We start from the raw sequence: 27,647 nt of genomic DNA on the forward strand, positions 1-27,647 counted from the left end.
TGGCAGGCTCTGCTGCCTGCCCAACTGCCTGTCTAACACCTTGACCATGAGCATCCATTGCAGTTGTAGGCTGTCCAATTGGTTGTGCAGGAGCTCTCGACTCCTCCTGAAATATGACCCTGTAGATCTCAAAAACTCTCTCAGATTGCCTATGCATTTTGTCTTCATGGAAGACTACATCATGACTGCGGATGACTTTTCGCGCTTGCGGATCCCAGAGACGGTAACCCATCTCGCCTGCATCCCCATAACCAAGGAAAATGCATTTGACACTCTTGGGATCCAGCTTACTTATCTTGTCCCTGGGCACATGGCAAAATGCCTCACATCCAAAGACACGGAGATGCGCATAAGAGGGAGTTTTTCTAGTCCATACCTCCTCTGCAACCTGGAAATCCAAACCACTAGAGGGTGATTTGTTTATGCAATGCACAATTGTACTAACTGCCATAGCCCAAAAGCTCTGTGGTAGGCCTGCATGGCTAAGCATACTGCGTACACACTTTTGGATGGTTCTATTCATCCGCTTAGCCAAACCATTCTAGGGGGGGTGTAGGGGGTGGTCAAGTGACGCTTAATACCCCTCTCATCACATAACTGCTCAAAAGCACATGAGACATACTCACCCCCATTATCTGTCCTTAGGCAATTTAGCCTATACCCAGACTGGTTCTCAACCAATGCAAGCCATCTCTGAAACACATCAAAGACATCGGATTTCAGCTTAATGGAATAAGCCTAAACTTTCAGTGAAAAATCATCTATGAACGTAACAAAATACTTTGCACCACCCATAGACTAACAAGGCATGGACCCACAGACATCCGAATGTACCAATGCCAAGGGCTCACTCATGCATGGCCTACTAGACTTCTTATGCGTAGACCTAGTCCGCCTGCCATAAAGACAATGCTCACATGAATCAAAACATGCATAATCAAGGGGCGGTAAGTATTGCAAACCAGAAAGCATTTTTATTCCCTTCAAAGACATATGGCCCAAACGAGCATGCCAAAGAGATACATGTGGGATAGAACCCATAGACAAAACATGATCAAGGGAAGAAGCTGATACAATCAAGGGGTAGAGACTACCAGCCTTGGCACCTCTCACAATCACAAGTCTACCATGAGTGATCTTCCATGCAGAGTCTCCAAAACATACATGATATCCTACGTCATCAAGCTATCCAGCTGACATGAGACTGCATGTCAAAGCATGTACATGACGTACATCCTGCATAACAAAACTGCTGCCAGAAGGAAACTGCAACCTAACATCACCAATGCCCACAATATCAAGAGAGCTATCATCACCCAAGCGCATAGAACCCGAAACAGTATGGTATAAATGAAACCACTCTCGGCAAGGTGTCACATGAAAGGATGCACTTGAGTCCAAGAGCCAACATTGTGCATACATAGAATATATCTCTATCATCTGCGAAGCACTAGAAGAAGCTGCTAGGATATAATCATCATCATCAACATTCTCAGGCTGCATAACATTGATCTCTTCAATTTTAACACTGGACTTTGCAGTACTATGCTGCGATCAGAAGACTTATCCTGCACTTTGTCTTTCCCCTTATCTTTGCGCCTTTCATTGCACAATTCATGGCATTGTGGCCTAATACGGCCCTTTTTCCCACAATGGTGACAAGTAACATCTGCATTCCTACCACAAGATTTGCTACATGACTTCCACGAGACTTGGATCGAGATTTCTGAGAATCTTGTCCACGGCCACTACCACTGCCATGCTTTCCATATCCATCGTTCCTGCCTCTAACTGTCATAGCATGAGACACACCAAAGGCATCCAAATTCTTACGGTTAACTTCTTCCTGCAGAAGAGCACTCTCAACATCGGATGATTTCAAGGTAGTAGTAGAGGCACATAATGCAGTGTGGAATACATCCCATGACTCATTAAGTGTACCAAGCAAGAAAAGAGGAGTGACATCCTCTGCAATAGTGATGTCCTACGAAGTCAAGTTCTTGAGTATAGCATGAAATTGGCTCAAATGAGCAGACATAGTCACATTCTCCTTCATGCGCAGATCCATAAGCTGCTTCAGCCAATACATCTGACTCACTAGACTTTTCTTGTCATAGAGATTTTTAATCTTTTCCCACAACTGCCATGCACTCTATTCTTCCTCAAAGACATTATAGTGAACCTGTTCTGTGAGAGACAATACAATAGTGGACTTGCATAACTCATCAAGCTCAAGCCATTCCTCATCTGGCATAGTTGCAAGCGGATGCCCGCTTTACCTCAAAGGTTTGATCTGTGATTTCTGCACCAACACCTGCCAAATCTGGCTCTTTCAATAAGAGTAATTCGTACAATCAAGCTTAGTGATGTTGAAAATAGCATGATCAGTGGACGAACACTACAAGGAAATGCAAGTATAGCAACAGCGGGTAGCGACGCAGGAATAGCAGCGACGCGAATAGCGACACCCCACAAGGAAAGAAAAGAGGGCCGAAACCCGAGCGCGTTTCATTTCGCGCATTCGTGAGACATTTCGAGAGGGAGAGCGAGAGAGAGAGCGACCATTTTGCATAGAGGGTGAGAGGGGGAGAGGAAGAAGGCTTGCCGTCGCCACCGTTGCTGCCGCCATTCGCAAAGGAGAGGAGGAGCCGCTATCGCGAAGAGGAGCTGCCAAACCCTCGCCAAATCTTTACGGTGAGTCTATTCTCTCTCTCTTTTACTTGTTTAGGGTTTAATTTGTGTATATTGAGAGAGGGAGAGGAAATGAGAGAGAAAGAGAGGGAGAGGGAGAGGCTGAGGGAGGGAGAGAAAGAGAAATAGAGGGGGAGAGAAAGAGAAAGAGAGGGAGAGGAAGGGGGAGGAAATGAGAGAGGGAGAGGGAGGGAGAGAAAGAGAAAGAGAGGGAGAGGGAGAGGGAGGGGGAGGAAATGAGAGAGGGAGAGGGAGGGAGAGTGCATTCTCTCTCTCTTTTACTTTTGCTTATATGATTTGTGTATATATATTGAGAGAGGGAGAGGAAATGTGAGAGAAAGAGAGGGAGAGGGAGAGGGAGGAAATGGGAGAGGGAGGGAAAGAGAGAGAAAGAGAGGGAGAGGGAGAGGGAGGGAGAGAGAGGGAGGGAGAGAGAGAGAAAGAGAGGGAGAGGGAGGAAATGGAAGAGGGAGGGGGATGAAATGAGAGAACGAGAGGGAGGGAGTGTGTATTCTCTCTCTTTTTTATTTATTTTTTATATAATTTGTGTATAATGAGAGAGGGAGAAGAAATGAGGGAGAGGGAGAGGGAGAGGGAGAGGGAGAGATAGAAAGAGAGGGAAATTAAAGAGAGGGAGAGGGAGGAAATGGGAGAGGGGGGGAGGGGGATGAAATGAGAGAGGGAGAGGGAGGAAGAGAGAGAGAAAGAGAGGGAGAGGGGGAGGGGGAGAAAATGGGAAAGGAAGAGGGAGGGAGAGAGAGAGAAAGAGAGGGGGAGGAAATGAGAGAGGGAGAGGGAGACATTAAACATAATAGGGAAATGAGAGAGGAAGAGGGAGAGAGAGAGGGAGGGAGACATTAAACATAATAGGAAAATGAGAGAGGGAGAGGGAGAGGGGGAGAGACGAAAACATAATAGGGAAATGAGAGAGGGAGAGGGAGGGAGAAGAAATGAGAGAAGGAGAGGAAGAGAGCAAAAGAAAATGAGAGAGGGAGAGGAGAGAGAAAAAAAGAGAGAATGAGAGGAGAGAGAAAAAGAGATAAGATGTTAAACATAATAGGAAAAGAGAGAAAGAGAGGGTATGGGTGAGGGTGAGGGCGAGGAAGGGAGAGGAAATGAGAGAGGGAGAGGAAGAGAGAAAAGGAAATGAGAAAGGGAGAGGAGAGAGAAAAAGAAATGAGAGAGGGAGAGGAGAGAGAAAAAGAGAGAAAGATCATTAAACCTAATGGGAAAAGAGAGAAAGAGAGGGTCAGGGTGAGGGAGAGAAAGAAAGAAAGGGAAATGAGAGAGGGAGAGGAGAGAGAAAGAGAAAAAAATCATGAGGAAATGAGAGAGGAAGAGAAAGAAAGAAAGGGAAATGAGAGAGGGAGAGGAGAGAGAAAAAGAGAAAAAAATCATTAAATCTAATAGAGAAAGAGAGAAAAAGAGGGTCAGGGTGAGGGAGGGACAGGAAATGAGAGAGGGAGACAAAGAGAGAAAGGTAAATGAGAGAGGGAGAGGAGAGAAAAAAATGAGAGAGAGAGGAGAGAAAAAAAGAGAAAAATCATTAAACCTAATAGGGAAAGAGAAAAAGAAAGGGTGAGGGCGAGGGAGGGAGAGGAAATGAGAGAGGGAGAGGAAGAGGGAAAAGAAAATGAGAGAGGGAGAGGAGAGAGAAAAATAAATGAGAGAGAGAGAAGAGAGAGAAATATCATTAAACCTAATGGGAAAAGAGAGAAAGAGAGGGTCAGGGTGAGGGAGGGAGAGGAAATGAGAGAGGGAGAGAAAGAAAGAAAGGGAAATGAGAGAGGGAGAGGAAAGAGAAAAAAATGAGAGAGGGAGAGGAGAGAGAAAAAGAGAAAAAGAGAAAAAAATCATTAAATCTAATAGAGAAAGAGAGAAAGAGAGAAAGAGAGGGCCAGGTGCGGGAGGGATAGGAAATGAGAGAGGGAGAGAAAGAGAGAAAGGTAAATGAGAGAGGGAGAGGAGAGAGAAAAAATGAGAGAGAGAGAGGAAAGAGAAAAAGAGAGAAAAATTATTAAACCTAATTAGGAAAGAGAGAAAGAGAGGGTGAGGGCGAGGGAGGGAGAGGAAATGAGAGAGGGAGAGGAAGAGAGAAAAGGAAATGATAGAGGGAGAGGAGAGAGAAAAAGAAATGAGCGAGAGAGGAGAGAGAAAAAGAGAGAAAGATCATTAAACCTAATGGGAAAAGAGAGAAAGAGAGGGTCAGGGTGAGGGAGGGAGAGGAAATGAGAGAGGGAGAGAAAGAAAGAAAGGGAAATGAGAGAGGGAGAGGAGAGAGAAAAAGAAATGAGAGAGAGAGAGAGAGGAGAGAGAAAAAGAGAAAAATCATTAAACCTAATAGGGAAAGAGAGAAAGAGAGGGTTAGGGTGAGGGAGGGAGAGGAAATGAGAGAGGGGGAGAAAGAGAAAAAGGAAAATGAGAGAGGGAGAGGAGAGAGAAAAAAATGAGATAGAGAGAGGAGAGAGAAAAAGAGAAAAAACATTAAATCTAATATAGAAAGAGAGAAAGAGAGGGTGAGGGTGAGAGAGAGAGAGAGGAAATGAGAGAGGAAGAAAGAGAGAAAGGGAAATGAGAGATGGAGAGGAGAGAGAAAAAGAGATAAAAATCATTAAACCTAAAAGGGAAAGAGAGAAAGAGAGGGTCAGGGCAAGGGAGGGAGAGGAAATGAGAGAGGGAGAGAAAGAGAGAAAAGTAAATAGGACCTTACAATAAGCTTAGGGTACTATGATAGTGTGTACTAAGAATGAGCCCACCTCACTAAGAATAGGATTGGCGATTCACCTGACTAAGAATGAGTCCATCTAGGTACAAAGGGTACAAATACGTTATCCTAGAAACTACATTATAGAAGCTTCCACTTGTGTTGGCACAAGGGTACCATCATATTTCACCCTCCCCCTCTCTATATTTGTGTATGCATCTACGTACAAAGGGTACAAATAAAAACAGACAGAAGAGAAGCCAAATAGACAAATGTAACAATGTGTGGGTATAATAGTCAGTGTTACAACTTCTCTTCTTCTTTACTACCCATATTTACTATTGTACCCAAGTATTATGAAGGTAGATAGATAGATAGAAAAATAGATAGGTAGATAGATAGATAGATAGGTAGGTAGATAGATAGATAGATAGATAGTATCATCGTACCCTAGTATATACTATCTTGTACCCATTACATACTATCATAGTACCCTAAAACCTCACATCTATTGCATAATGCTTAAGGTACCCTAGCACCTGCTACATAGTATCATAGTACTAGGTACTTGGCACTATGATACTAGAGTACTAGGTGCTAGATACTAAGATGCTGTGATATTATGTGCTAGATACTGAGTACTAGGTATTAAATACTAGTGTTCTATGATACTATATGCTAGGTACTAGGTACTAGGTACTAGGTGTTATATGCTAGGTACTACGTAGCCGTGGTCGTGGTCGTGGTCGTGGTCGTGGTCGTGGTCGTGGTCGTAGTCGTGGTCATAGAAAAAGAGAGATGGAAGGAGATGATAACAATCTAAGAAAAAAAAAGAATGATAACAAAAACAAATTGTTTGTTGTAACGTAGACAAAATGGAAAATGAAGAAGGTCCTATTGTTCAAGATCGTGAGGCGTATCTTAATCAGCATGTCCCATGTCCTTGCTCTCAATGCAAGCTGGCAATTAGACGAAAATGTCGATTGTCTATAGAACACATACGAGGATTTGGCGAGTTTCAATGTGAGATCATTAATTAGACGATTGCGGATTTTCAATAAATGGTAAGAAAAGTTAATATCAATCATGCATTGTACACGCAAGCTAATTGAATACCATATACAATAAGATTGGGTCTCACTAGAAAATTTTCTATCCAGGGAGGTGATGTCTCATCCCAAGGAGGAGTGCACCCTTTGCGGCCAATTAGAAGAGTTTGTGGGCGTGCAATGGATGGAGTGTAGGAGCCAATCCACCACTTGCAAGGCCAATCTATACCGTCAATGCCAGAGGAGACAAGCAACCTTCCAGACCTACCTACAATCTTGGAGCCTGAGATGGAGGCAATGATCGATGCATTGATTCCCATGGATGTCGAGACTTTTGATCCGCTTAGAGAGAAAGCATCCATACCATTATATGATGGGTGCCGAGTATCTCGCCTGAAAACACTGCTTGCACTCTTAAGTATGCAAGCAAAATACGGGTGGAGCGATACGAGTGTGACCGAGTTGTTCAGGTACCTTGTACATACGCTTCATTGATTTTTTTTTCGGTACTATTATTACAAACATTTGTGCTTTTTCAAGGTGTTTATGATTTTTTTCAGGTTATTGAAATATCATATATTACCACATGCAAATACCATGCTTGAGTCTCGTGATGATGCGCGACATGTTTTACAAAAGCTTGGCATGGACTACAATAACATCCATGCATGTATCAACGATTGCATACTATTTCGAGGAGAATACGAGACTATGGAGACATGTCCAAAGTGTGGTGCTCACATGTATCGACAGGACTTGCAAGGGCAAACCATCCCTCAAAAAGTTCTCAGATACTTTCTGCTTATCCCCCACATAAACCACATGTTTCATATGTCCGGCATGGCGAGCTTGAGCAGGCATGCGCAGAATAGGTCCACGGATGGAGTTCAACGAATATCAACGGATTCATGCACATGGAGCCACATTGACTCTATCTTCCCAGGCTTTGCCTGAGAGCCAAGGAATCTTCGGCTCGGTCTTGCAATGGATGGTGTGAACCCATTTGGTCTGCACTCAACTTCTTACAGTGTGTGGCCTATAGTCCTTGTCAACTACAATATCCCTCCATAGCTTTCTACGAAGAAAGGACATCTCATCCTTAGCTTACTCATCCCCGGCCGCTACAAAGTAAAAAATATGGATATGTATCTTCATCCATTAGTCGATGAGCTTAAGATTTTATGGGAGGAGGGGGTCACCGTGCAAGATATGAGCAGGCGCGATAGTCAGCGGTCAGCCAATATTCGAGCCATTCTCATATGGACGATGCATGACTTTCTGGGATTCGGAGAGTGCTCAGGTGAACACGCCTCCGTTCTCGTTGGTAATATCTATATTTTATCTTGTTCAAGCAAGTATTCACTGGGTCGTGGTGCTGGAATAGGTCTGGTTACCTCAGGTTATTATGCATGTCCATTGTGCGGGCCAGAGTTAGACTCCCGAAGGTCACGAACCATGAAGAAGATGGTATATCAAGGACTTGCTGCTTTCTTGCGAGAGGATCATGAACTCAGGGAAGGTTTCCTTGGACGACGTCCAACAGTATGAACGCCGCAAGGCTGATACGAGCTGAAAATGGTGCACGCGGAATCACATCCAAACGGAATGTGGCGGTTCTCAGTTTTCTACGAGTTGCCATATTGGACCCACTTACAGGTCAACCACTTGTTGGATCCCATGCATATTTTCAAGAATGTGGGCAACTTGCTATGGGACCACATCACAAGAAAGAGAGACACTATAGGGGCACGAATGGATTTGAAGGAGGTAGGTAAGATGGAGGCGCTTTGGGCCGCAGTCGAGTGCTAATGGTCGTGTGCAGCTTCCTCGTGCTCCTTGGGTTTTGTCCACTAAAGAAGAGCGCATTGTGAAGCAAGTAGTCAAGTCTATCCACACTCCGATGGGTATGATGCATTCTCTCAGGTCCGCATTTTCTAAAGACGACCAATTATCAGGGCTAAAATCCATGACTGGCATAAGATATGTTAGGTTTGTACTACGAATGAATTGTAATTGGTGTGCACATTTTGCTATTTGGAGTGTAGCCATTATTCATAATGCTTTCTCATTTGTGGCAGTTTGTACTACCGATCGCGATCGCAGGATATCTTGCTCCAGAAATACATGGAGCTATTTACAGGTTGTCGACTTTGGTGCAATGGATCTCATAGAAGGAGATTAAGACGTCCTCTATTGAATCCACGAGGCGGGGAGCAGTGGAGACGGTCTATCTCTTTGAGAAATACCTGCCCACCAGCATGCTCACGATACAAATCCACCTTCTTGTGCATCTTGTAGATGAAGTGGAGATTGCTAGACCTGTCCATACGCGATGGATGTTCTTCTTGGAGCGCTTTATGAAAACCCTGAAAGGCTTTGTGCGACAATGAGCTTGGCCAGAAGGTAGCATGGTTGAAGGTTGGTTGGTGTCTGAGAGGCACTAGTGCATATTTCACAATGGCTACCAACAGTGGATCCAGACAATGAAATGCTATGGTCGTCGTTGAAGGACGATGATAGACTGACTGGAGATGTGGTGGATGGAAATGGGGTAGAAAAAAGAATGGATGCCTCAATGGAGGAGAAGGTGAATCGCTTTTGTATGTTGCACCATGCCTCTATGGAGACGTGGCTCGCTAAGTACCAGATCGCTAGGCAAGATCGAGAGAAATTGCGAGCTGAATTCCGACGTAGTACGCATCATCAACTGATTCGATATCCCGAAGGCATGGAGGAGATGCCGCAGTTCAAGTCAACGCGATGGTTGCATGGAGCTTTGACCGCAGCGTCTCGCGAAGGGACAGAGGTCTCAATGGAGGAGTGGGAATTCTCGAGGGGATATAGTCCAAAGGTGATGAGGGGTTTATAATTTGTTGTATCTAAATTTTATATGCGACATCTAATTTTAGTGTTTCAATGTACAGTACAAAATATATAATGCAGTGTGGTCGCACAAACGGCATTTTCGCGTGGAGCATATTGATAAAATGCGCTCCACAATGGACTGTGGTATCATGGCAAGGTTCGAGCAAGAGAGCCGGCGATGAGCAATGGATCCAAACACGGTTGTGGATGAGATGGAGTATTTTGGAAACTTGCAAAGTATTGTTACGGTTGTTTACCGTAGTTTCTCCATGATACTATTCGATGTGCAGTGGTTCAAAGCGGTACTTGGAGGAGCTGGAGCAACAGTTCGACGAGGTCCATCTGGATTTCTCGAAATAGATTCTGAAAAAAAATGGTTGGATTTGTGTGACACCTTTGTGTTGCCGGCCCATTGTGAACAGGTGTATGGACTCATTTGTTTGCTAATTGTATTACGACATGGTTTATGTCACAATGGTTTGAACTCTCTTGTACGTATTTGTGAACATATAATCTTCTATTCAAACCCCCGACAACCTCGATGGTGGTATGCTATACCTTCCACTCCCCGAAGTGCGAGACTATATGATCAAAGTGATGTTCCGAGCATAGATGAAGATAATATGCAAATAGAGGGGTCAATATTGCAAGGGGTGGAGGCCGTCAAAAGCTTGGAGCCAGCATCGGCTAACAATGATGGAAATACAGGAGTCCAAGAATTCTTTGAGAACGAGGTGGACTCATCCTTTTGTGGTGACATGTCTATCGACCTTCGAGTGTATGTGGAGTTGTGTCAAGAGATTGACATGGGACCATATGATACTTCATACTTGGAGCATCCACTTACTTAATTCGTTGACCAATCGCTTATAAGGGTACATAAGATATGCATTTTAAGTGAGATTTTTTTAAAAAGGATTTATATTATTGTGCTTTGTATGATTTGAATTGATTGTTCTAACATCATTTTTTGTCTGTGCAAGTGATATTTTCAGGATGAGTCGAGGAATGAGCGATGAGGACAAGATATATTCACACGCATGTATCCAGACCAAATCGTGAGATTCAGAGATATGGCAGACCAGGAGCTGTCTCAATCTTCGTCAAGGCGCTTTGCTAGATCTACTTCAGTGCAATCGAATGCTTTAGCTTCGAGTAGATGAGCTCGACGCTCCAGACTTGGGCCAGAGGGAGGGACTGCTTCGAGGTCAGGGGGATGCTGCAAAGATACGGATGCAGTGAGCCCGTGGTCGACACAGGATACAAGTGCGACTCCTTGCTCTTGTGGCCCTTCTAGGAAGCGTGGTTCAAGCTCAGGTGGATGCTGTGGAGGCAGAACACGATGTCTCTGTCTCATCGTTCAGCTGGAGTTGCGTCACCTCAGGGATTTGTCACACCTCTGGGGATGTCTACTCCAGTTACTCCAGCTTTTTCTCAGCCGTCAACAGAGGCGACACCCCTATGGGTGCCACTCCGAGAGATATTACCCCGATCGGTACACCGGATACATAGGGGTCTCCTAGATATGCCCAGGAGCATGGATGTAGATGGGAGAGGACCCATCTTAGGCAGACTCCAGGGGGATATGGATATCTAGTCGATGGTAGGTCAGGAGCCATCATCATGAATGATGAGGGGAGGAGGGTGATGGCTCGCATGAGAGAGTTGTGCCAACAAGTTTTTCGGCACAACGTCTTAGATCATTGGAAGAACATACTAGAGGAGAGCAAGGACTACATAGTAGCATCCTTGCATGAGGAGTTTCCAGTTCCAGCCTCAGTAGATAGATTCTCTACGGGCTGGATGATGGATTGCATGCGTGTATATATGTCACACAGACGATCCGACGTATGCAAGGCAATCAAGAGTGGGGTTGTAAAGCTCGAGTGGTTAGATGCAAACGACTGGCGCCGACTGAGGGAGGAGGCTACAGATTCTCCAGGACATTGGAGTTAGCAGTGCGAGGCGGCGAGGGCATGACTCGAGGCCGGAGTGGTCCATCATCTTGGGAGTGGTAGCCACATGACATATTTGGAAGACTTTGTAAGTTTTTCTTTTGTTTTGCTTGTTTATTTTTTTGCAATATCCTTTGTACTGACAATCATGTTTCTAATAGGTAGCATTTTGTTTTCTTTGCAGCACTCCATTACAAATTGTGATTCGACTGGCCTTGAGACTCGATATGCAGAGAGGCACGGTCTCACTTCATTGATCGACCAATTGTATAGACGCGGTGGCCTTGTAAGTCACTCATCTTTCTTGTCCATAGTTACCTTGTTTAATTAGAATGCATTACTGTATATGGTGGACTGACGTGTTGTTTCTTTTTTTGCAGAGTCCGTTCGATGCTCCTTTGCGGCGGGACGAGCTTTCGGAGGGTGAGGATATGTAGCTCACCCTTGGATCCCTAGAGCTCACACACCTTTATTTTTGGGTCGCTTGATCTATGTAGACATTTTCTATGTATTAGTGATATCTTGTCATGATTGTACCAATCGCTTATTATGCGATCATATATTTATTTCATGTATCAGTGTTATGATTTCAGTATACATTGTTTTTGTTTGCAAGCGCATTGTACACAGTGCATAAACTATTTTGTATGGCTCTAATAAAGCACACAACAATTTTTTTCCCCCCCTATTACCGTCACTTGTTAGCATCACAAATTTTACTGCTCACATCGTTATTGGCATCGTTATTTACGTCGCAAACCATTGCTATCAGCGTCGGTATTGGCGTCGGTATCATATTGGCGTCGGTGGCAATACCGACACTGATAGCAACGCTGATACCAACTGTTCTATAGCATCACCAATAACGATACTTTTTGCGACAAGGGGGGCAAGATTTTGTTATTTGCATTTTCGTTGCTTTTAATGTCGGTATAAGGCCTATATCTTGTAGTGGAACTCGCCATAATGCAGGCTGGAAGACTGTAGATAGTTCAAAACTGCTTGCTGTTTACTGCAGAAAATGACAAAAAAATCACCAAAATCGAGGAAAAATGGAAAAGAAAGTGGAACCAAAGCTGCTGCCCACCAAGTACTAGTGAAAGTATATCATTTCAAAGTGTTTTAGCATGAAAAATCCATGCCAGTCCATACATATATGCTTGCTATAATAAATTTCAGATTTCAGTAAAAGAGAGCTAACAATGCCAAAATCGGATCCCAAGGTAATCAAATACTGCCAAGACCAAAGCCGGCATCATGCGGGCATAGCATAAGCATATGAAGGTCAATAAGCATGAATCCAACACCCAAGTATGTCATACAAACATCTGCCAGAGTGAGTAGGCACACCCCCTAGGCAACGGGGCAAAGTGTTCCTACCACTACCAAAACTTGACACAAGTAGGTGTCAGTTCACAAAGATACGGATCCAAAACTGAGACTTAGCTCATAAGCATACAGTGAACCAAGACATATGATGTATCATCCCAAAAGGTAAGAAGTCCCAAAGTCTCAAGTGTCTGTAACTGCTCAATAGCATGTAACGACTCAATGCATAAAAGTACCACCTGCTCAATGTCTGATAAGCATTCAAGAATTCTCCCACTGGCACAAAATCCGTATGTACGAGCTCAAGAGCTCAAGCCAAGGCAAGACACAGTGCCAATGACATAAGTCCAAGACAATACATCAATAGTACATCCCGAACATGTAGGCGGTAGAGCATCTATATGTAGCATCCATAAGCATGTAAGGCATCAAGTACATCCCAAGATACAACTCTGGAAAGCCAATAAATAGCTCAAGTAAGCTCTGAGAATCCAAGGTCAAGCCAAGACCGAGCTCCAGTAGCAATAGGCTCCAAACAATGTAACTAGCATGTAGTAATGGCATAGGCTAAGCACGTCAAGACCGGTCAGACATAAGCAACATACGTGTCATAAGTATATTTAAGACGGAGCATCCAAATGCTTTGCAAAGTGAGCTCAAGCTCAACCAATGATCCCAAATCAAAACCAAGCTCTATGTTGAGCCCCAAGTGTCAATACATCACCATGTATGCCCGAAACATAGCCCGAAAAGCATAGGCATAAGTAAACACGAGTAAAATGACTTCAGCCCAATTGTCTATAGCAGTTATTTACTGTTCAAAACTGAGAATTTCAGCACCAAAATCAGCTCCAAATGGTTGCCAAACAATAGGCATATATTCCCCTAACATCCGAGCATCAAACGGGACCAACCAGACATCAAATGACAATGCCAAACAAGCTGTAGCATCAAATGTCAGTGTAACACTATCATAAACTGCCTGTGGACTGTTATGACAGTCCCAAAACAGTGTTAAATCAGTCCAAATGCTATGTCAACACATCAACAATCAAAACCAAGCATCAAAGCATGTTTATATGCTCGAAATGGAGCCTTTCCAAGTGCCAATGGAGGGGGAGAGTTGTTGTTGTGACTGTCAATGCTGAAGACACATATGGGAGGGCTGCGTGATTCTGCCAACTGTAAATGCTGGTCTTGGGGTTGCAAAAAATGGTGGCCAAGCTCTGGAGGGGCCCGGTTAAAGCCAAGGAAGGCCTCAAATAAGGCTCCAACAAGTCTTGTTCAAAGGCAAGTGAGATATGAAGCAAGGGAGCTTCAATGGTGGCTGCCCCAATCTTGTTTACAACCTATGAGACCTGAGAACTGAAGTAAATCCTGAAGAAAATGATCAAATACCTCTGATGTAATGCCTTGAAGGTGCCCAACAATGCCGGGAAGGCGAAGGAGTCGGATATGGTTGCTGGGAAGGAGACCCAATGCGAACAGGGAGTCGATGGAATGCTGAGAATGCCACGAACCAAGCTCAAGAGTCAAAAAGCAAAGCTCTGATACCAGTTTAAAGGGTGCGACGGATCAAAGGTTGGACTCGAGAGCTATGGCAGGAGAGCAAGAGCAAGAAAGAGAGAGACAAGAAATGGGAACTCCAACAGTCACAATGTGTGACCGGGCCTTCCTTTATTCAAACTGTCACTAAAAGAATAAAGAATAAAGTGATGGTGATGGGCGCCCGCCACCTACAATGTGCAGTGGCGGTGACTGTCAGTGTAGTAATACATGGGCGGCTAGGGAGAGGTGCCTTTACCCCCAACATTACTTTTACTTTTCCTTGCTAGCACAAGAACAAGTAAAACATGTTCTTCTTAGTAGCCTCCACCTTCCTTCCTTTCTTCTTTAGGGGTGTGTTGTCCTCAGGGGGTCTCGATGCCATGCTTTTTTTTTTTCAACCTCTGAGCCACCACACTAAGCATTTCATTCATTGTATCATCCTGGGTTTTTTCACTACCCTATTTAGGTTGTTCCCTAGCATTTGCATTTTCCAAGGACTTCAGTTCATCAACACCAAGTTGGTCTCCACCATGTATCTCTGCCTTCTTTGGTTGTTCCATCTCCACTTGCAAAGTTGTCTCCTCCCTTGACATTGATATATTCCCATGTATCTTTTGCTAGTTTTCTTCTATCACAAGTGGAGCATCACCTTTAGGACTTAAAGAGCTTTTAGAAGTCCTAGTTTTCTTTTCATTCTCTAATCCTTGTTGCTTGCCTTGATCAAGCTTGTCAGAGCTAGTAATTGTGGTTTGCTCTTGACAGGTTTTGTTCTCTTTCTTGAAACTGGTAGAGTATTCCATTGCAAGCCAAAAAATAGAACCATCACTAATATGTTCAAAAAAATGTACATGCCTAGCTTGTAGCAAGTACACCATAAAGTTTACACTTTACTTGTGTGTGCCTTAAGGCAACCCAGAACTTGGCAAGTCCAGGTAGCAGTTGTTGCTAACACCTTGGCTTCATGCACATAGTCCTTGTAGAGCACATAGATGCAAAACAATAGGGATGGTATTGATGAGAGCAAGCTAGCATGTATATACCAACTAGTCTAGTGCCTCTAAGGGCAAGCCACAACCAACACATTCACCACTGACATAAATTGCTTCTTGTGACATTGATGCAATGGGTGGTGTGGGGGTAATGGAGTGCACCACCCCCTCCTAAGCTCCTCAATAAGCTCAAAGTGCATGATTGTATCCTTCTCTTCTACCAAAGCAATCTTGTAGTTAAGCTATGCAGATCATCATGGAGAGTGTGAAACGTGACCAGATAAATGCTTGTTGCAGGCTTGTAGTGAGCTCCACACACTCAAAAGTGCTTTCTAGTTTTACAAAGTGCTTTTGGAGAAAAAAGTGCTTCATCATAGAAAATTGATATTTCCTTTGAAAAAATAGCTCTTGGTCCATAAAAATAACTTTTCTCTAAACAAAGTTCTTTTTTATAAAAACTTCTTTGACATAAAAGAAAGTGCTATGGGGTTAGTGAAAGCTATTTTGAAAATGCAAAACTACTTACTTATCCATAGAAAAAAGCCTCCATCATATAAGTGCTTCATAACCACCAAAAAATGGCTTTTCTTATAGCTTAATGCAAGTTCTTTGTGATGTTCAAAAAGTACTTTCTTCACTAAGGCAGGTACTTCTACACTAGTCAAATTGCTTCACTACTAGAGAAAGTGCTTTTAAGGATATGCAAAGTGTTTTTCTTCTAAGAAATTTCTTTTGTCCCATACAAAGTGCTATGGTCTAATGCACAGAAAGGGTTGTAAAAAGAGCTTTTCCTTATCCAAAGTGTTTCTAGCCCAATATAAAAGCTCTAAGGAGTTTGATAGGTTGTCTCCTTCTTGGAGAAAATGCTTCCATTCAATAGAAAGTGCTTATTTGCCATGAAAACATGTTTAAAAGGTACATAAAGTGCTCTTCTTCCCAAAAAATTGATTGTAAACCAACCAAAGTGCTTATGGCCTAGTGTGTAAATTATTTTGGCATTTAAAAAGTACTTTTGTGCCTTTAGAAAGTGCATTTACCACAAAGAAAATGAATTTGGCATACACAAATATTTGGAGTAGAGAAATTCACTTGCACTACTTCCATGGGTTGCTTGTTCAAGGAGCCTTCATTTGCATTCACACCGCAATACTCTATTGCCTTCTCACAAGCTTCGATGCAGCCCTACAAGTGTTCTACTTGCAAAGTGTTTAGCAAAGGGCATTGTAGGAGGTTCTTTATCTATATCTTCAAGGCCTCCAATTCTATGATCATCTTTGTTGGCAGCACTTGCACCTTCTTGACAAAGAAGATCCTCTCTTCTCTCATCATAGGCTAATTTGTAACACTAAAAACCTCATGTGTGTCCTCTTTTGCACTTTTGGCCCTTTAATACATAGCATTGATACCAGTTGGTTGCAAAGAGTGCATTAACACAGATGACATTGGATCGGACACTGGAGTTGACATGCAAAAAGGGTCTTTCCCATCTTCCACATTTATCTTATTAGATGTTTCATTGGGAGCAACGCTTGTTGCACCATTTGCCTTCAACCAGTTCTCTAACTTTCTATCTAGACTATCTTGGCTTGTATAGATTAGCCAAGGTACATTTGCCCTAGATTTCCCCAAGTGATCATATGCTCCCTTAGATTGTCCTTTGTTGATGGACATTTCTCCCACATAAAGTACTCGTGAACTTTGTGGGGAGCTCGTTGTTACTCAGTGCGCCCTGGTAGACCTTGTGATAAAGGAGGTCGCACTCATCCACAAAGTCTGGTCTCAGCATATTGAGGTAGAGCTTGGAGTCGCAATGACTGACCTCCTTGAAAACTAATAGCCAATCCTGCTCTAAAATGGTTGGCACTTTTGCCAGGGGAGCATGTTGGACAAGCTTAGCACATAGACCTCATGCAACTCCTTTGATATGTAGAAAAACTGAGGCAAGTGCAGATACTCAAAGTTTCGGCTGTCATGTCCCCCTCCATCTGAGACTTGTAAATGCAATATCAACGTCATGCAAATCCAAGAAAAATGATTTATGAACAAACTAGAATCAACATATTCAAGGTAGCTAACATATTGAAGTTTCATAGCCCAACAAAGATTTACCTATTAAGGACTCAGTCCTCTTGCCTTTAGAGGTAGCCTTGCTAGAGCTACCAAGGTTCATTGGACCAGGGGGGAAGAGCTTAGTAGCAAAATTTGCTACTAGCACACACATGGTGATGATGGCTTTCAAAAGTGAGCTCTATTGTAGGCATGAACAGAGCCAAGACAAATGTCTATGGGGGGGAGGTGATAGGATGGGAGAAAAGAGCTCAGAAGCAAACTCTACTACTGGCATGCATAGGGTGATGAGGGCTTTCAAAAGTGAGCTCTATTGCATGTATGAACAGAATGTAGACAAATGTTTGTTATTGGTAATGACATAGTACACATAGTTGGGGGAGGGGGGAGGGAAGAGCTTAAACATAGGGCATCTAGAATGCAACTCCAATCTAGCAAGAATGAGGGATAGAAGATGGTGGACACATGCATGAGGTCATTTCAGTTGGAGCTGTGGGGTACTAAAACTACCTTAACCAACAATCATTCCAAGTGTCCATCTTTGCATGCCATGAGTAACTCATAGTGCCATATTTTATCCAATTAAATCCTTTATAAAGTCCTTTGGGCAAGGAAGAAACCCCTTTTGAGACCACTTTTCAACACCACCAAAATAGTGGAATTTTAATACCACCTAACCGTGCTCCTACCCTTATATAGAAGTACATCCTTTATAAAAAAGTGAAAATAAAATGATGAACATATTATATGATTTATATGTTTGTGTTGAATCCTTTTTTTAAATTAATATTAGTATTCAAAGGTCCACTACAACTCATATTCTGTTAGAATATTATATGAATTAAATGCTAGCGAGCATTAACATCTATGTTTTGAGCCCATTTATAGCTCCTGCATTAGCAAGATACTCAATGTTTGATATACTATTTCTTGCTCAAAACTAAAGCAACTCAATAAATAATCAATATTCTACTTTGCACCCCATATCATGCTACCCAATTAGTTCACTTTCTTTCTAGGTTGATATGCACCAGTGCAATCTCATCACAAGTAGTTCATATCATAGAAATTAGCATTACAAATTACTACAATGGTGAAGATTATGAATTTGCACTCACAATTAGTGTGCATATTAATAGTCAACTTGAATTTGCATAATTAATATCAATAAGTGCAATCTCATCACAAGTAGTTCATATCATAGAAATTAGCATTACAAGTTACTACAATTATGGAGATTATGAATTTGCACTCACAATTAGTGTGCATATTAATAGTCAGCTTGAGTTTGCATAATTAATATCAATATATAACTCGCATACTCTATGCATCTTAGGTATCTCCTTCATTCTCATGAGGATAGGAACATGTGAGGTGTTCTCTCAATGGTTGTATCCTCGTTGTTGGGAATTGCAATTCAACTTCTGAATATATACATTATCATTTTATACATGCATGGGTCTTGCCATTACATGATTGTGTTGTTGTGACAATTCGTATCAATTGTTTCTTAACCCCTTTTTGAGGATGATTATACATACATAGCACTATTTCACATGTTGATTTTCTTTTGTAATAAAAAACACTTCATGTGCACTCATTTTTTCTTAAGTTCAAAAAATGTGTCTATTTCCCCACCTATGTTTGCATTTCCTTTTAGTGTAAGAAACAAGAAGACCAAGTATGTAACCAATAAGTTACTAAAAGGAATAGTGAGATTTGACTCAAGTGATCAATAAAGAAGTTGACCAAGAGGGATGTACATGCATGAATGCTAGTGATGGCCCATAAACCCATGGATACATCATAGGAATGAATCATCCATCTCTCTCTCTCTCTCTCTCTCTCTCTCTCTCTCTCTCTCATCAAGATCACACACACACACACAATCCTTAACAAGACAATGCTCACCTGCAATACCTAATGTACCATTCTTTTAGTCTAGTTGTGCAAAGACATGGTACCCATAATTGCATGAATGGATCTCTCTCTCTCTCTCTCTCTCTCTCTCTCTCTCTCTCTCTCTCTCTCCAAAGAGCTAATATTCTTGTGTACTCTCCTATGTACCCATGTTTTTAATGTCATTGGACATAGGCATAATAGCCACATTAGTTGTTTCATTAATGGATAACTTGGACATGGTGATGTGCAAATGGTTGTATTTATTATTGCTTAGATTCACCATGAACATATTGATCTAGTTTAACAATTATTGATGAGTCCACTATGATTGAGATATGTGCAAATTTAATCCAAACCTATGTACAAAGTTTGAACACTATATTAAGAAAGAAGACTTAGAAATGTTGAGTGAAATATGAGTTTGAAACATCACAAGATCTTCAGTACAACAAGACTCCCATAGTCCCTACAATGGGTTATTTTGCCATGAATTGTGTGTTTGGAGCATCAAGTCTTCCCTTGACAAGTTCATAGCCTGCAAAAGCACAATCCTAAAATGAGATTTTGGTGTATGCATAATGCAGAAACATAGGTAGATAGATATATTGTAGTTGCCATGATATATGCATTTGAAACAAGTGATAGTGTCTTTATATTTGCACATATATTGTATGCATCTATTTTTATGCATATGATTGAATATGTGTATGCCTGCATTGCACTTATGTATATACTATTTCGACTATTGCTTTCGCTTTCTCTAAGCTGATCAGTATCATTTAGGTTTTGAAGCTCTACATACTTTCCAGATGGGAGAAATGAATGCCACATGAGGGGGCAACCCACAAACTACATATGGATGGGAAGAAGAAGAATATACTGACCTAGAGAGGGGTCGATGCCGCGGTTCTTCAGCTCGCGGTAGTTTTGGGCGATAGAGCAGCACTGGCAGCACCAGTCCACACAGCAGTCATTGCAGGGCTCCTCTGGTAGACCGAATGTATGTCGCAGTTTGGATCGATAGCCGCAGGTGTAAAGACATTGGCAGAAGGGCAGGATGAAGAAGATGCAACCACCCGCACAGCAAGCTGATCAATTAATCAACGCATAATCAACAGTGCTTGATTGATTCGCTTATCGGATCATGTACTTAAACAGATCACACACAAACATTGGGGGCCGTGGGGTTGTTTGAATTATGAAGAACCTTAGATTGATCATACAATAAGGACAGTTAATTCACTCACAGGTGTGTCCACGATCCAAGACGTTTACAAGGCGACCCACCAGGACGCAGGGGCAGCACCAGGCGCAGCAGCCTAATTCAATCAAATACCCAAGCACCACAAAATCAAAGGCCACGCGCATGAAATTAGTAATTGTAATTCGATCAAATACGATCTCTAAGCACTGTCGTGATTACTAGCGTTAACATAAATCACCCTCACTGATATGTTTCTTTGCGATCTCTTTCTAGTGATTTTATGAGTACTTCTTTTGCACTAATCATGAAAATCAATGCGGTGCGATGATTCATTATCATCACGATGTAACGAATGGCTTCTTGCATTAATTAGGTCCCCTGTGTAATTATCTTAGCTCAGTGATTGATTGATGGTCTTACAGGAGCTGAAATCTGTACAGCAGTCGCACAACCCAGTGGTCCATCTCCCCGGCGCAACTTGTTCCGCTGCCATAGTCGTCTGCAACTAGAGGATTGTACGACAAGCGATTATAAGCCCTGTTAATCTCTGCAGTTTGTGTGGCGCAGAGAGGATCGTATCGATCAGCCGGCTAATTATAACCACTGAGACTGTGGCTCCAGGCCGATATTTAACGTGAGCCCTCATGATGGCGGATCATGATCATGCCCGCCTTTAATGCCTCGATGCCACCGGGTCCGATGCTCCTGCATCTGTCCATGCTAGCTTGCTTGGCGTTCTCTCCTTCGTACCATCCTTTGTCAACTAAATGATTCAACAAATATCTTAGATAAATAGCAAACACGAGCAAATGATTCAAAGCATGCCTATGTGCAGTACAAGAAGAGAAGAACAAAAAGAGAGGAGAGAAGAGAAGAGATTGAAAGGGAATATGAGATAGGGTGAGAGGGAGTGAGGGAAAATGAGATAGGAATGAGATGTCTCTAGAGAGAGAGAGTAGAGAAAGTGAAGAAGACATTGAAGCATGGGAGGAGAGAGAGTGTGCGAAAGTAGGAGACACAATGAGAGAGAGAGAGAGCAAAGAGATGAGAGAGAGAGAGATCGAGGTGGGAAGAGATGAGAGAGGGGGAGATAATGAGGAAGATAGAGTTTAAGAAAGAGGAAGAATTTAGCATAAGGGCTTTTGTTGGACAACAAGTAGCTAGCTTTGTTTGAAGTATCAAGACTAAACATATCCCTAGATTGTTGCAAAATGTAAGATATTATGCATACTTAAAAGAAAATAGGTCAAGTAGTAGCTTGGGGGTGCGAGATAGGGCAAACAAATTTTATGCTCAATGTCCTTTTTATTTTTGGCAAGTGGGTAGTAGATTTGGCCCATGCTTCAATGGAGGAAATGGGTGTGGGCTCCCCTACAATGCACCAAACAACTGTGGGATTGCGTAGTCACTTGCAAAAAGTGTTCAGAGCAAGTGCATTCTCGATGGTCTTGGATGAGAACATTCATAAGACAAAGTTTGCTACAATGATAGTGGGTAAGCATAATGTTGTGCATTGCACTTCGTCACAAACACAGAATGAGATCACCATTGAGGAGACAAAGGCCCCAAAAAAATTGTGGAAAGTTTGTAGGATCAAACCAAACAGGAAATATCATGCTTTGGCAAATTGTCCAGTAAGGCTGGATGATGTGGACAATATATATGGAATAATGATGTGAATGGTAGTCATAGCATGCCTCCACTTTACTTTTGGGGTCAATGGAAGTACCCTAGTGGTGTCACTAAGGCGTTCATTTGATTTTTCAATACCTCGATCAAACACTCATGGGTGTCATAGATGAATATCTTGTTATAAGAGCACTAAGTCCTATGCCACGGGTGTGGCGAGTGGTGCTAAGGGCACAAGTTTTCATCCGTGAGAGACAATAATGCTTTAAAAAAATAGGTTTGCAATATGAATTTTTAGAGAGACATATGATGAAATGGCGATACTTATACCCAGTTGTGCATTTTTGAGTGCATAAGTTTTCAATACTTCTGACTACTTGCAAAGATGGATTTGTAATGCTATGAAACTATATCACTATTTTCCTTCTTTATATATGATGTGTTTTTGTGTGCAAATATTTTGATTCTAGAGGCATGCTTCTCGTTCATGATGTATTGTCCTTGCATTAATCTTGACAATATATCCTTAAGGCATGCTTCCTATTTAATAAGCTATAATTCTAGCATTTTTTAACATTGATCAATTAAAGTGAAGATGAAATACATGTAACCATTACACTAATAATATAAATTTTGGATGTAACATGCTTTATCACTTACTTAGTCACATGGACATCCGATCATGATGTTTACACCCCTCTTTAATACAATACACATTTCTATGAATGTCTTCTTTCTGGGTTCATTAACATTGTATCATAGATAACAGCAATCTCTCATTTTCTTCATAAATAAAAATAATGTTTACCCTGTACATCAATAAGTGTAACCAATATACTAGCTATAGAAACATGAGATACAATTTTGGGTGTAGTACGCTTACTAGATTTTTTGGCCACATGATTGTGATGTTGACGCCTTTCTTTAGCATGGAACACATTTCTACCATGTCTTCTTCCTAGCGCAATACAATTATATCATAGATAACAATCAACTTTCATTTTCTTCATATTAAATAAAAGTTCTTTTGACTTCATACATCAATTATATATCCTTCAATTTCTTGAAAGCAATGTCTCAGGGGGTTCATCATATGTAAACCCTTACTATCACATGTATTCTCAAAACCTTCATAAAAAATCCCTTATCGATAGGTTCGTAATGAATAAAACACATCATTTTTGTATTCAAGGTGTGACATCCAAATTGATACATGTTTGTATGTAAAGGTTATAACAAAAGTATTGTGAAAATCCCTTTTGTTGAGATCATGTGATAGCCTTACATATTGATGAACCCCCCCTCCCCAGAAAAAAGGAGGAACCATGGATATAAACAATAAAATGTAGCATGAAGTTATACAATAAATATACTATAGACCATGCATATAAATAAGAAATGCACTATGAAGTAATATAAGTCCACTACAATGCTAGGCAACATTGCATTTTTGTGGGTCAGGTGCCAACAAGGACATTAGGACTTATTTTTTATTTATAATCTCTTTTTTATTTGATTTTTGCAAAACAAACTTTATGGAACTATTTTCTCTAAGTGAAGATAGCTAGATAAGCTAAGGTAACACACAAGACAAATGGATAACATGAGCATATGAATGTAACGTGTCCTCTTGTATCTTCAGGACACGTCTTAGCAGTCCATCGGAAAGGGTGTCTAGAAAGCTCCGCCCGGCACTCCCATGGAATGTTACGAGGTTTGCGATCTAGGGCTTTCCGCGTCTGCCACGTAGTGGAAGTATTTCGGCCGTTCCCACTTAGGATCGACCTGAATTAGGGTTTTACTTATTGGTCATTTCCTAACGACAACTAGCGTTGGACCCAAGCGAACTATTTTACGCAGAAACGCCACGTCCGAAGTGGATTCACGCTGCACTTGTTCAAGGAGAATGGGAAACGAGAGGGATCCAAAGCTCAACCTCTCTTCCATAAGGCATAGTCCCATTCCGTTCCCCTAAAACAGCGTAAATCAGGTTCAATCATAACTCTAGGTCAACGCTTTTGTTGTTCCTGTTCTTTGACGATCTTCCTACTTTCCATCGTGATTTGAGAAAAGTTCCCGGCCAACAGAGACCACCCATCCGTAGGACGGACCTATGACCCATCCTTCACACTTTGCTCGGGTTGTTTTAGTTATTTAATTACCTAACAGATTTGTTGGACATGTAACAACCAGCTTCTTTAATTAACGTGTTAGGTACTGGTTCCTTCACGTAATCTTATCACTTGACATAGAAAAACAATATCACCCAAGTTCCTTATTAACAGGTTATCATATTTATCTTAGAAATACAAAGAGTCCAGCTCGTAGGCTTATCCACAATCCACCCAAAGGCTATCCAGCAATCCACAGGGATCACTAATCCAAGTTTCTGCCCGTAGACTAGTATGTGGGCCTCGAGATCCAATCCTAAGTCACGTTAGCCTCTTGTGCAGGGCTCGGAAGGCAAGGGATTTACGACCAGAGCCCCCTCTAGCACCCAAGCATCCTCCTGCTCCAAGTAGTGCTCAATGGAGAGACCTCTCACGGCGGGTTCGGTCCACTTTCCCGGTGCGGTCAACAACCCCCTTGGTTAGGGTTAGGCAGGCAATCGGGGGTAACTGAAGCTGCCTCTCCCTTCAGGCCTTTAACCTGAAGTATAGATATCCATTTATCTTTTAATTCATTGATCAAACAAAGCCAAACGGTGCTCTAGAATCTGTAGCAAGCACAAACATTTCCATTGATCGTTTTTTTTTGTTGGAAAACTGCTAAGGAATGAATCCTTCCTTTCGAATACATCCAACACTCGATCTGGGATGACTTGCAACTTGGCAAGATCCCCTATATCCTGGGTTAGGGCATACCCTATTAACCTAACTTGGTCAAACCTTAAGTTCATTGGTTACTTCAGTTTATCGGCTGGTCTTTAGTTTCCAATCAATCTTCTTTACTCAAGAAAGACTACTAAATTAGGATCATTATTCATCCTCTTGCAAGATAACTTGCGTAAGGACATGCCAACCTCATTGCGAGAACTTGGCCATTCCCTTGTGATCCAATCATAAGATCATATGACTCCGCACTTGTTGCGCAAGTGTCGCATCGAACTATGAGACAATGGAGTCACGAAACAGTCTGTTTCAGGTTACTAGGATGACGTCGTTAGACCTAGGGTTTCCAAGTTTCATCTTGTAAGATTCTTAGGGACAAACCCTAGCTCACTTTCCAATTTCATTTCACTGTCCCCTACATTTAGTGAGTTGTCAAGATTGTGGGAGAGAAGAAAGGAGTCTCACTTGTAGCTTTCTTGCTTGCACAATGGGGGAATACACACACAGGTGGAGGCTAAAAACAGTTTTCCTCTTCTTAGTTGTGTAAGCCAAAAAGAACTCTAGTACATAGAAATAGAAGAACCCTATATATGGGTCTCAAACCAAACTCAACTAACTAAGGTGGCATACTAACTGAGCCACGAACTAGAGTAGATAAGGATGGTTGTCATGTAGCTATTATTCATGGGTGGTGTACCAACTGCATCTACAGCTAACAAGTCGGTGACATAAATGCACAATGGTCACCCTAGCATATCACGAGTGGAGCTCGATATCTCAACACTCCCCCTTGAGTGTCAAGATTGTGGGAGAGAAGGAAGGAGTCTCACTTGTAGCTTTCTTGCTTGCACAATGGGGGAATACACACAAGGGTGGAGGCTGAAAACAGTTTTCCTCTTCTTAGTTGTGTAAGCCAAAAGAACTCTCATACAAAGAAATAGAAGAACCCTATATATGGGTCTCAAACCAAACTCAACTAACTAAGGTGGCATACTAACTGAGCCACGAACTAGAGTAGATAAGGATAGCTATCATGTAGCTATTATTCATGGGCGGTGTACCAACCGCGTCTGCAACTGACAAGTCGGTGACATAAATACACAACGGTCACCCTGGCGTATCACGAGTGGAGCTCGATATCTCAACACTCCCCCTCGAGCTCAATCCCAATTCCTGCACACCAAGCAGGTCTCTGAACTTGCGCAGCTTCTCTGCGCCCAATGCCTTCGTGAATATGTCAGCTACCTGATCCTCTGTGCTGACATAAACTAGATCAATAAGACCTAGTAAAACCCTCTCTCGCACATAGTGATAATGCACCTCAATGTGCTTTGTTCTAGCATGATAGACTGGGTTATTTTCCAAGTGTATACTGCTCATGTTGTCACAATAAATGACAACTGGTCCATCTGTAGACTGATGCATATCATAAAGTAGCTTATGCAACCAAGCTACCTCACATGCAGCCATTGCTGCACCCCTGTACTCGGCCTCTGTGCTCGACAAGGCAACTGTAGGCTGTTTCTTGCTGCTCCAAGTGACTGTAGCACTCCCAAAAGAGAACACATACCCACTGGTAGATCGTCTATCAGAAATACTACCAGCCCAATCAGCATCAGTGTATCTATGCAACTATATCTGAACCCCAGTCTCATAAAATAGTCCATACTGCAATGTGGACTTCACATACCTGAGTATGCGTCTAGCCGCATCCAAATGCGATTTCCTTGGAGCTTGCATAAACTGACTTACCAATCCAACAGCATAGCTCAAATCTGGCCTGGTAATAGTCATATAAATCAAGCTTCCTACTATGCGTCTGTATATAGTAGGGTCTTCCAGAAGCTCACCTGCATCTGCGCTCAGCTTCACATTTTGCTCCAAAGGAACTGAAATAGGCTTATAGCCTGTCATCCCATATTTGAACAGCATGTCCAATCCATACTGCCTCTGCAAGAGCTGTATCCCACTTGGTGATCTAATCACCTCAATGCCCAAGAAATAATGCAGCTCTCCCAAATCCTTCATCTCAAACTTCTGCTTCAATAGCATTTTCACATGAAGGATATCTTCATCACTGTCACCGGTCATAATCAAATCATCAACATAAATGACAAGTAGCATAATACCTTTCTCTGTTTTTCTCACATAAAGTGAGAAATCTGCCTTGGAAATCTGAAAGCCAATAGTGACAAGATACTGTCCTATCTTGTCAGACCATGCTCTAGGTGCTTGCTTCAAGCCATACAAGGCTTTCTTCAACCTGCAAACAAACTCAGGATGAATAGCATGCACATAACCTGGTGGCTGCTCCATATAGACCTCTTCTTGCAAATCACCATGCAAGAACGCATTCTTTACATCCATCTGATGTAAAGACCATCCCTTTGATGCAGCCATAGCAATGACTACTCTTACAGTTGCCATCCTTGCAACTGGACTGAATGTTTCTTCATAGTCAATGCCATATGTTTGTGCATACCCCTTGACTACTAATCTTGCCTTGTATCTGTTCACAAAACCATCTGCATTGTGCTTCACCTTATAAACCCACTTACAGCCAATTGCATTCTTACCTTTAGGCAAAGGTACTAACTCCCATGTAGCATTTTCTTCCAAGGCATCCATTTCTTCATCCATGGCTTTCTCCCATTTTTCTTTTCCCATGGCTTGCTCAAAAGATGTGGGTTCTGGTTCCTGTATTACTTTGACCATATATGCGTAGTGAATGGCTGTAAATCCATCATATTTCAGCCTATCCACAGGATACCTAGCTCTCGTAGACCTGCACAAAGTAGGTTCACTCCCAGGTGCTCTCAAAACATCCCTGGTCTCCCTTACTCTAGGTGTAACAATAGAAGGAATACCCAACTCATCATCAATG

General features: G+C 42.1%; 1 protein-coding gene across 1 annotated transcript; it reads right to left on the minus strand.

The window, feature by feature from the left end:
* Window positions 1–19,460: 19,460 nt before the first annotated feature.
* Window positions 19,461–20,999, minus strand: LOC148033455 (cell number regulator 2-like). The gene is made up of 4 exons (XM_087682304.1): window positions 20,724–20,999; window positions 20,347–20,418; window positions 19,984–20,187; window positions 19,461–19,634 (listed from the first exon to the last, which is right to left on the minus strand). Exons 1-4 carry the CDS (start codon window positions 20,794–20,796, stop codon window positions 19,576–19,578), a joined length of 408 nt encoding a protein of 135 aa, XP_087538430.1. The 5' UTR covers window positions 20,797–20,999; the 3' UTR covers window positions 19,461–19,575.
* Window positions 21,000–27,647: the final 6,648 nt, after the last annotated feature.

This window comes from Lygodium microphyllum, chromosome 7 (assembly GCF_053477565.2).
Source record: "Lygodium microphyllum isolate KBCC chromosome 7, Lygodium_microphyllum_v1.1.10, whole genome shotgun sequence".
Taxonomy (NCBI): Eukaryota; Viridiplantae; Streptophyta; class Polypodiopsida; order Schizaeales; family Lygodiaceae; genus Lygodium; species Lygodium microphyllum.

Excerpts from the sequence above, each read along its gene's own strand:
- LOC148033455 (XM_087682304.1), bottom strand. The coding sequence starts at position 20,796 with ATGGCAGCGGAACAAGTTGCGCCGGGGAGATGGACCACTGGGTTGTGC. Across the intron at positions 20,188-20,346 it reads CTTGGATCGTGGACACACCT|CTTGCTGTGCGGGTGGTTGC; the intron begins GTGAGTGAATTA and ends TTAATTGATCAG. Across the intron at positions 19,635-19,983 it reads CGGCATCGACCCCTCTCTAG|GCTATGAACTTGTCAAGGGA; the intron begins GTCAGTATATTC and ends GTGCTTTTGCAG.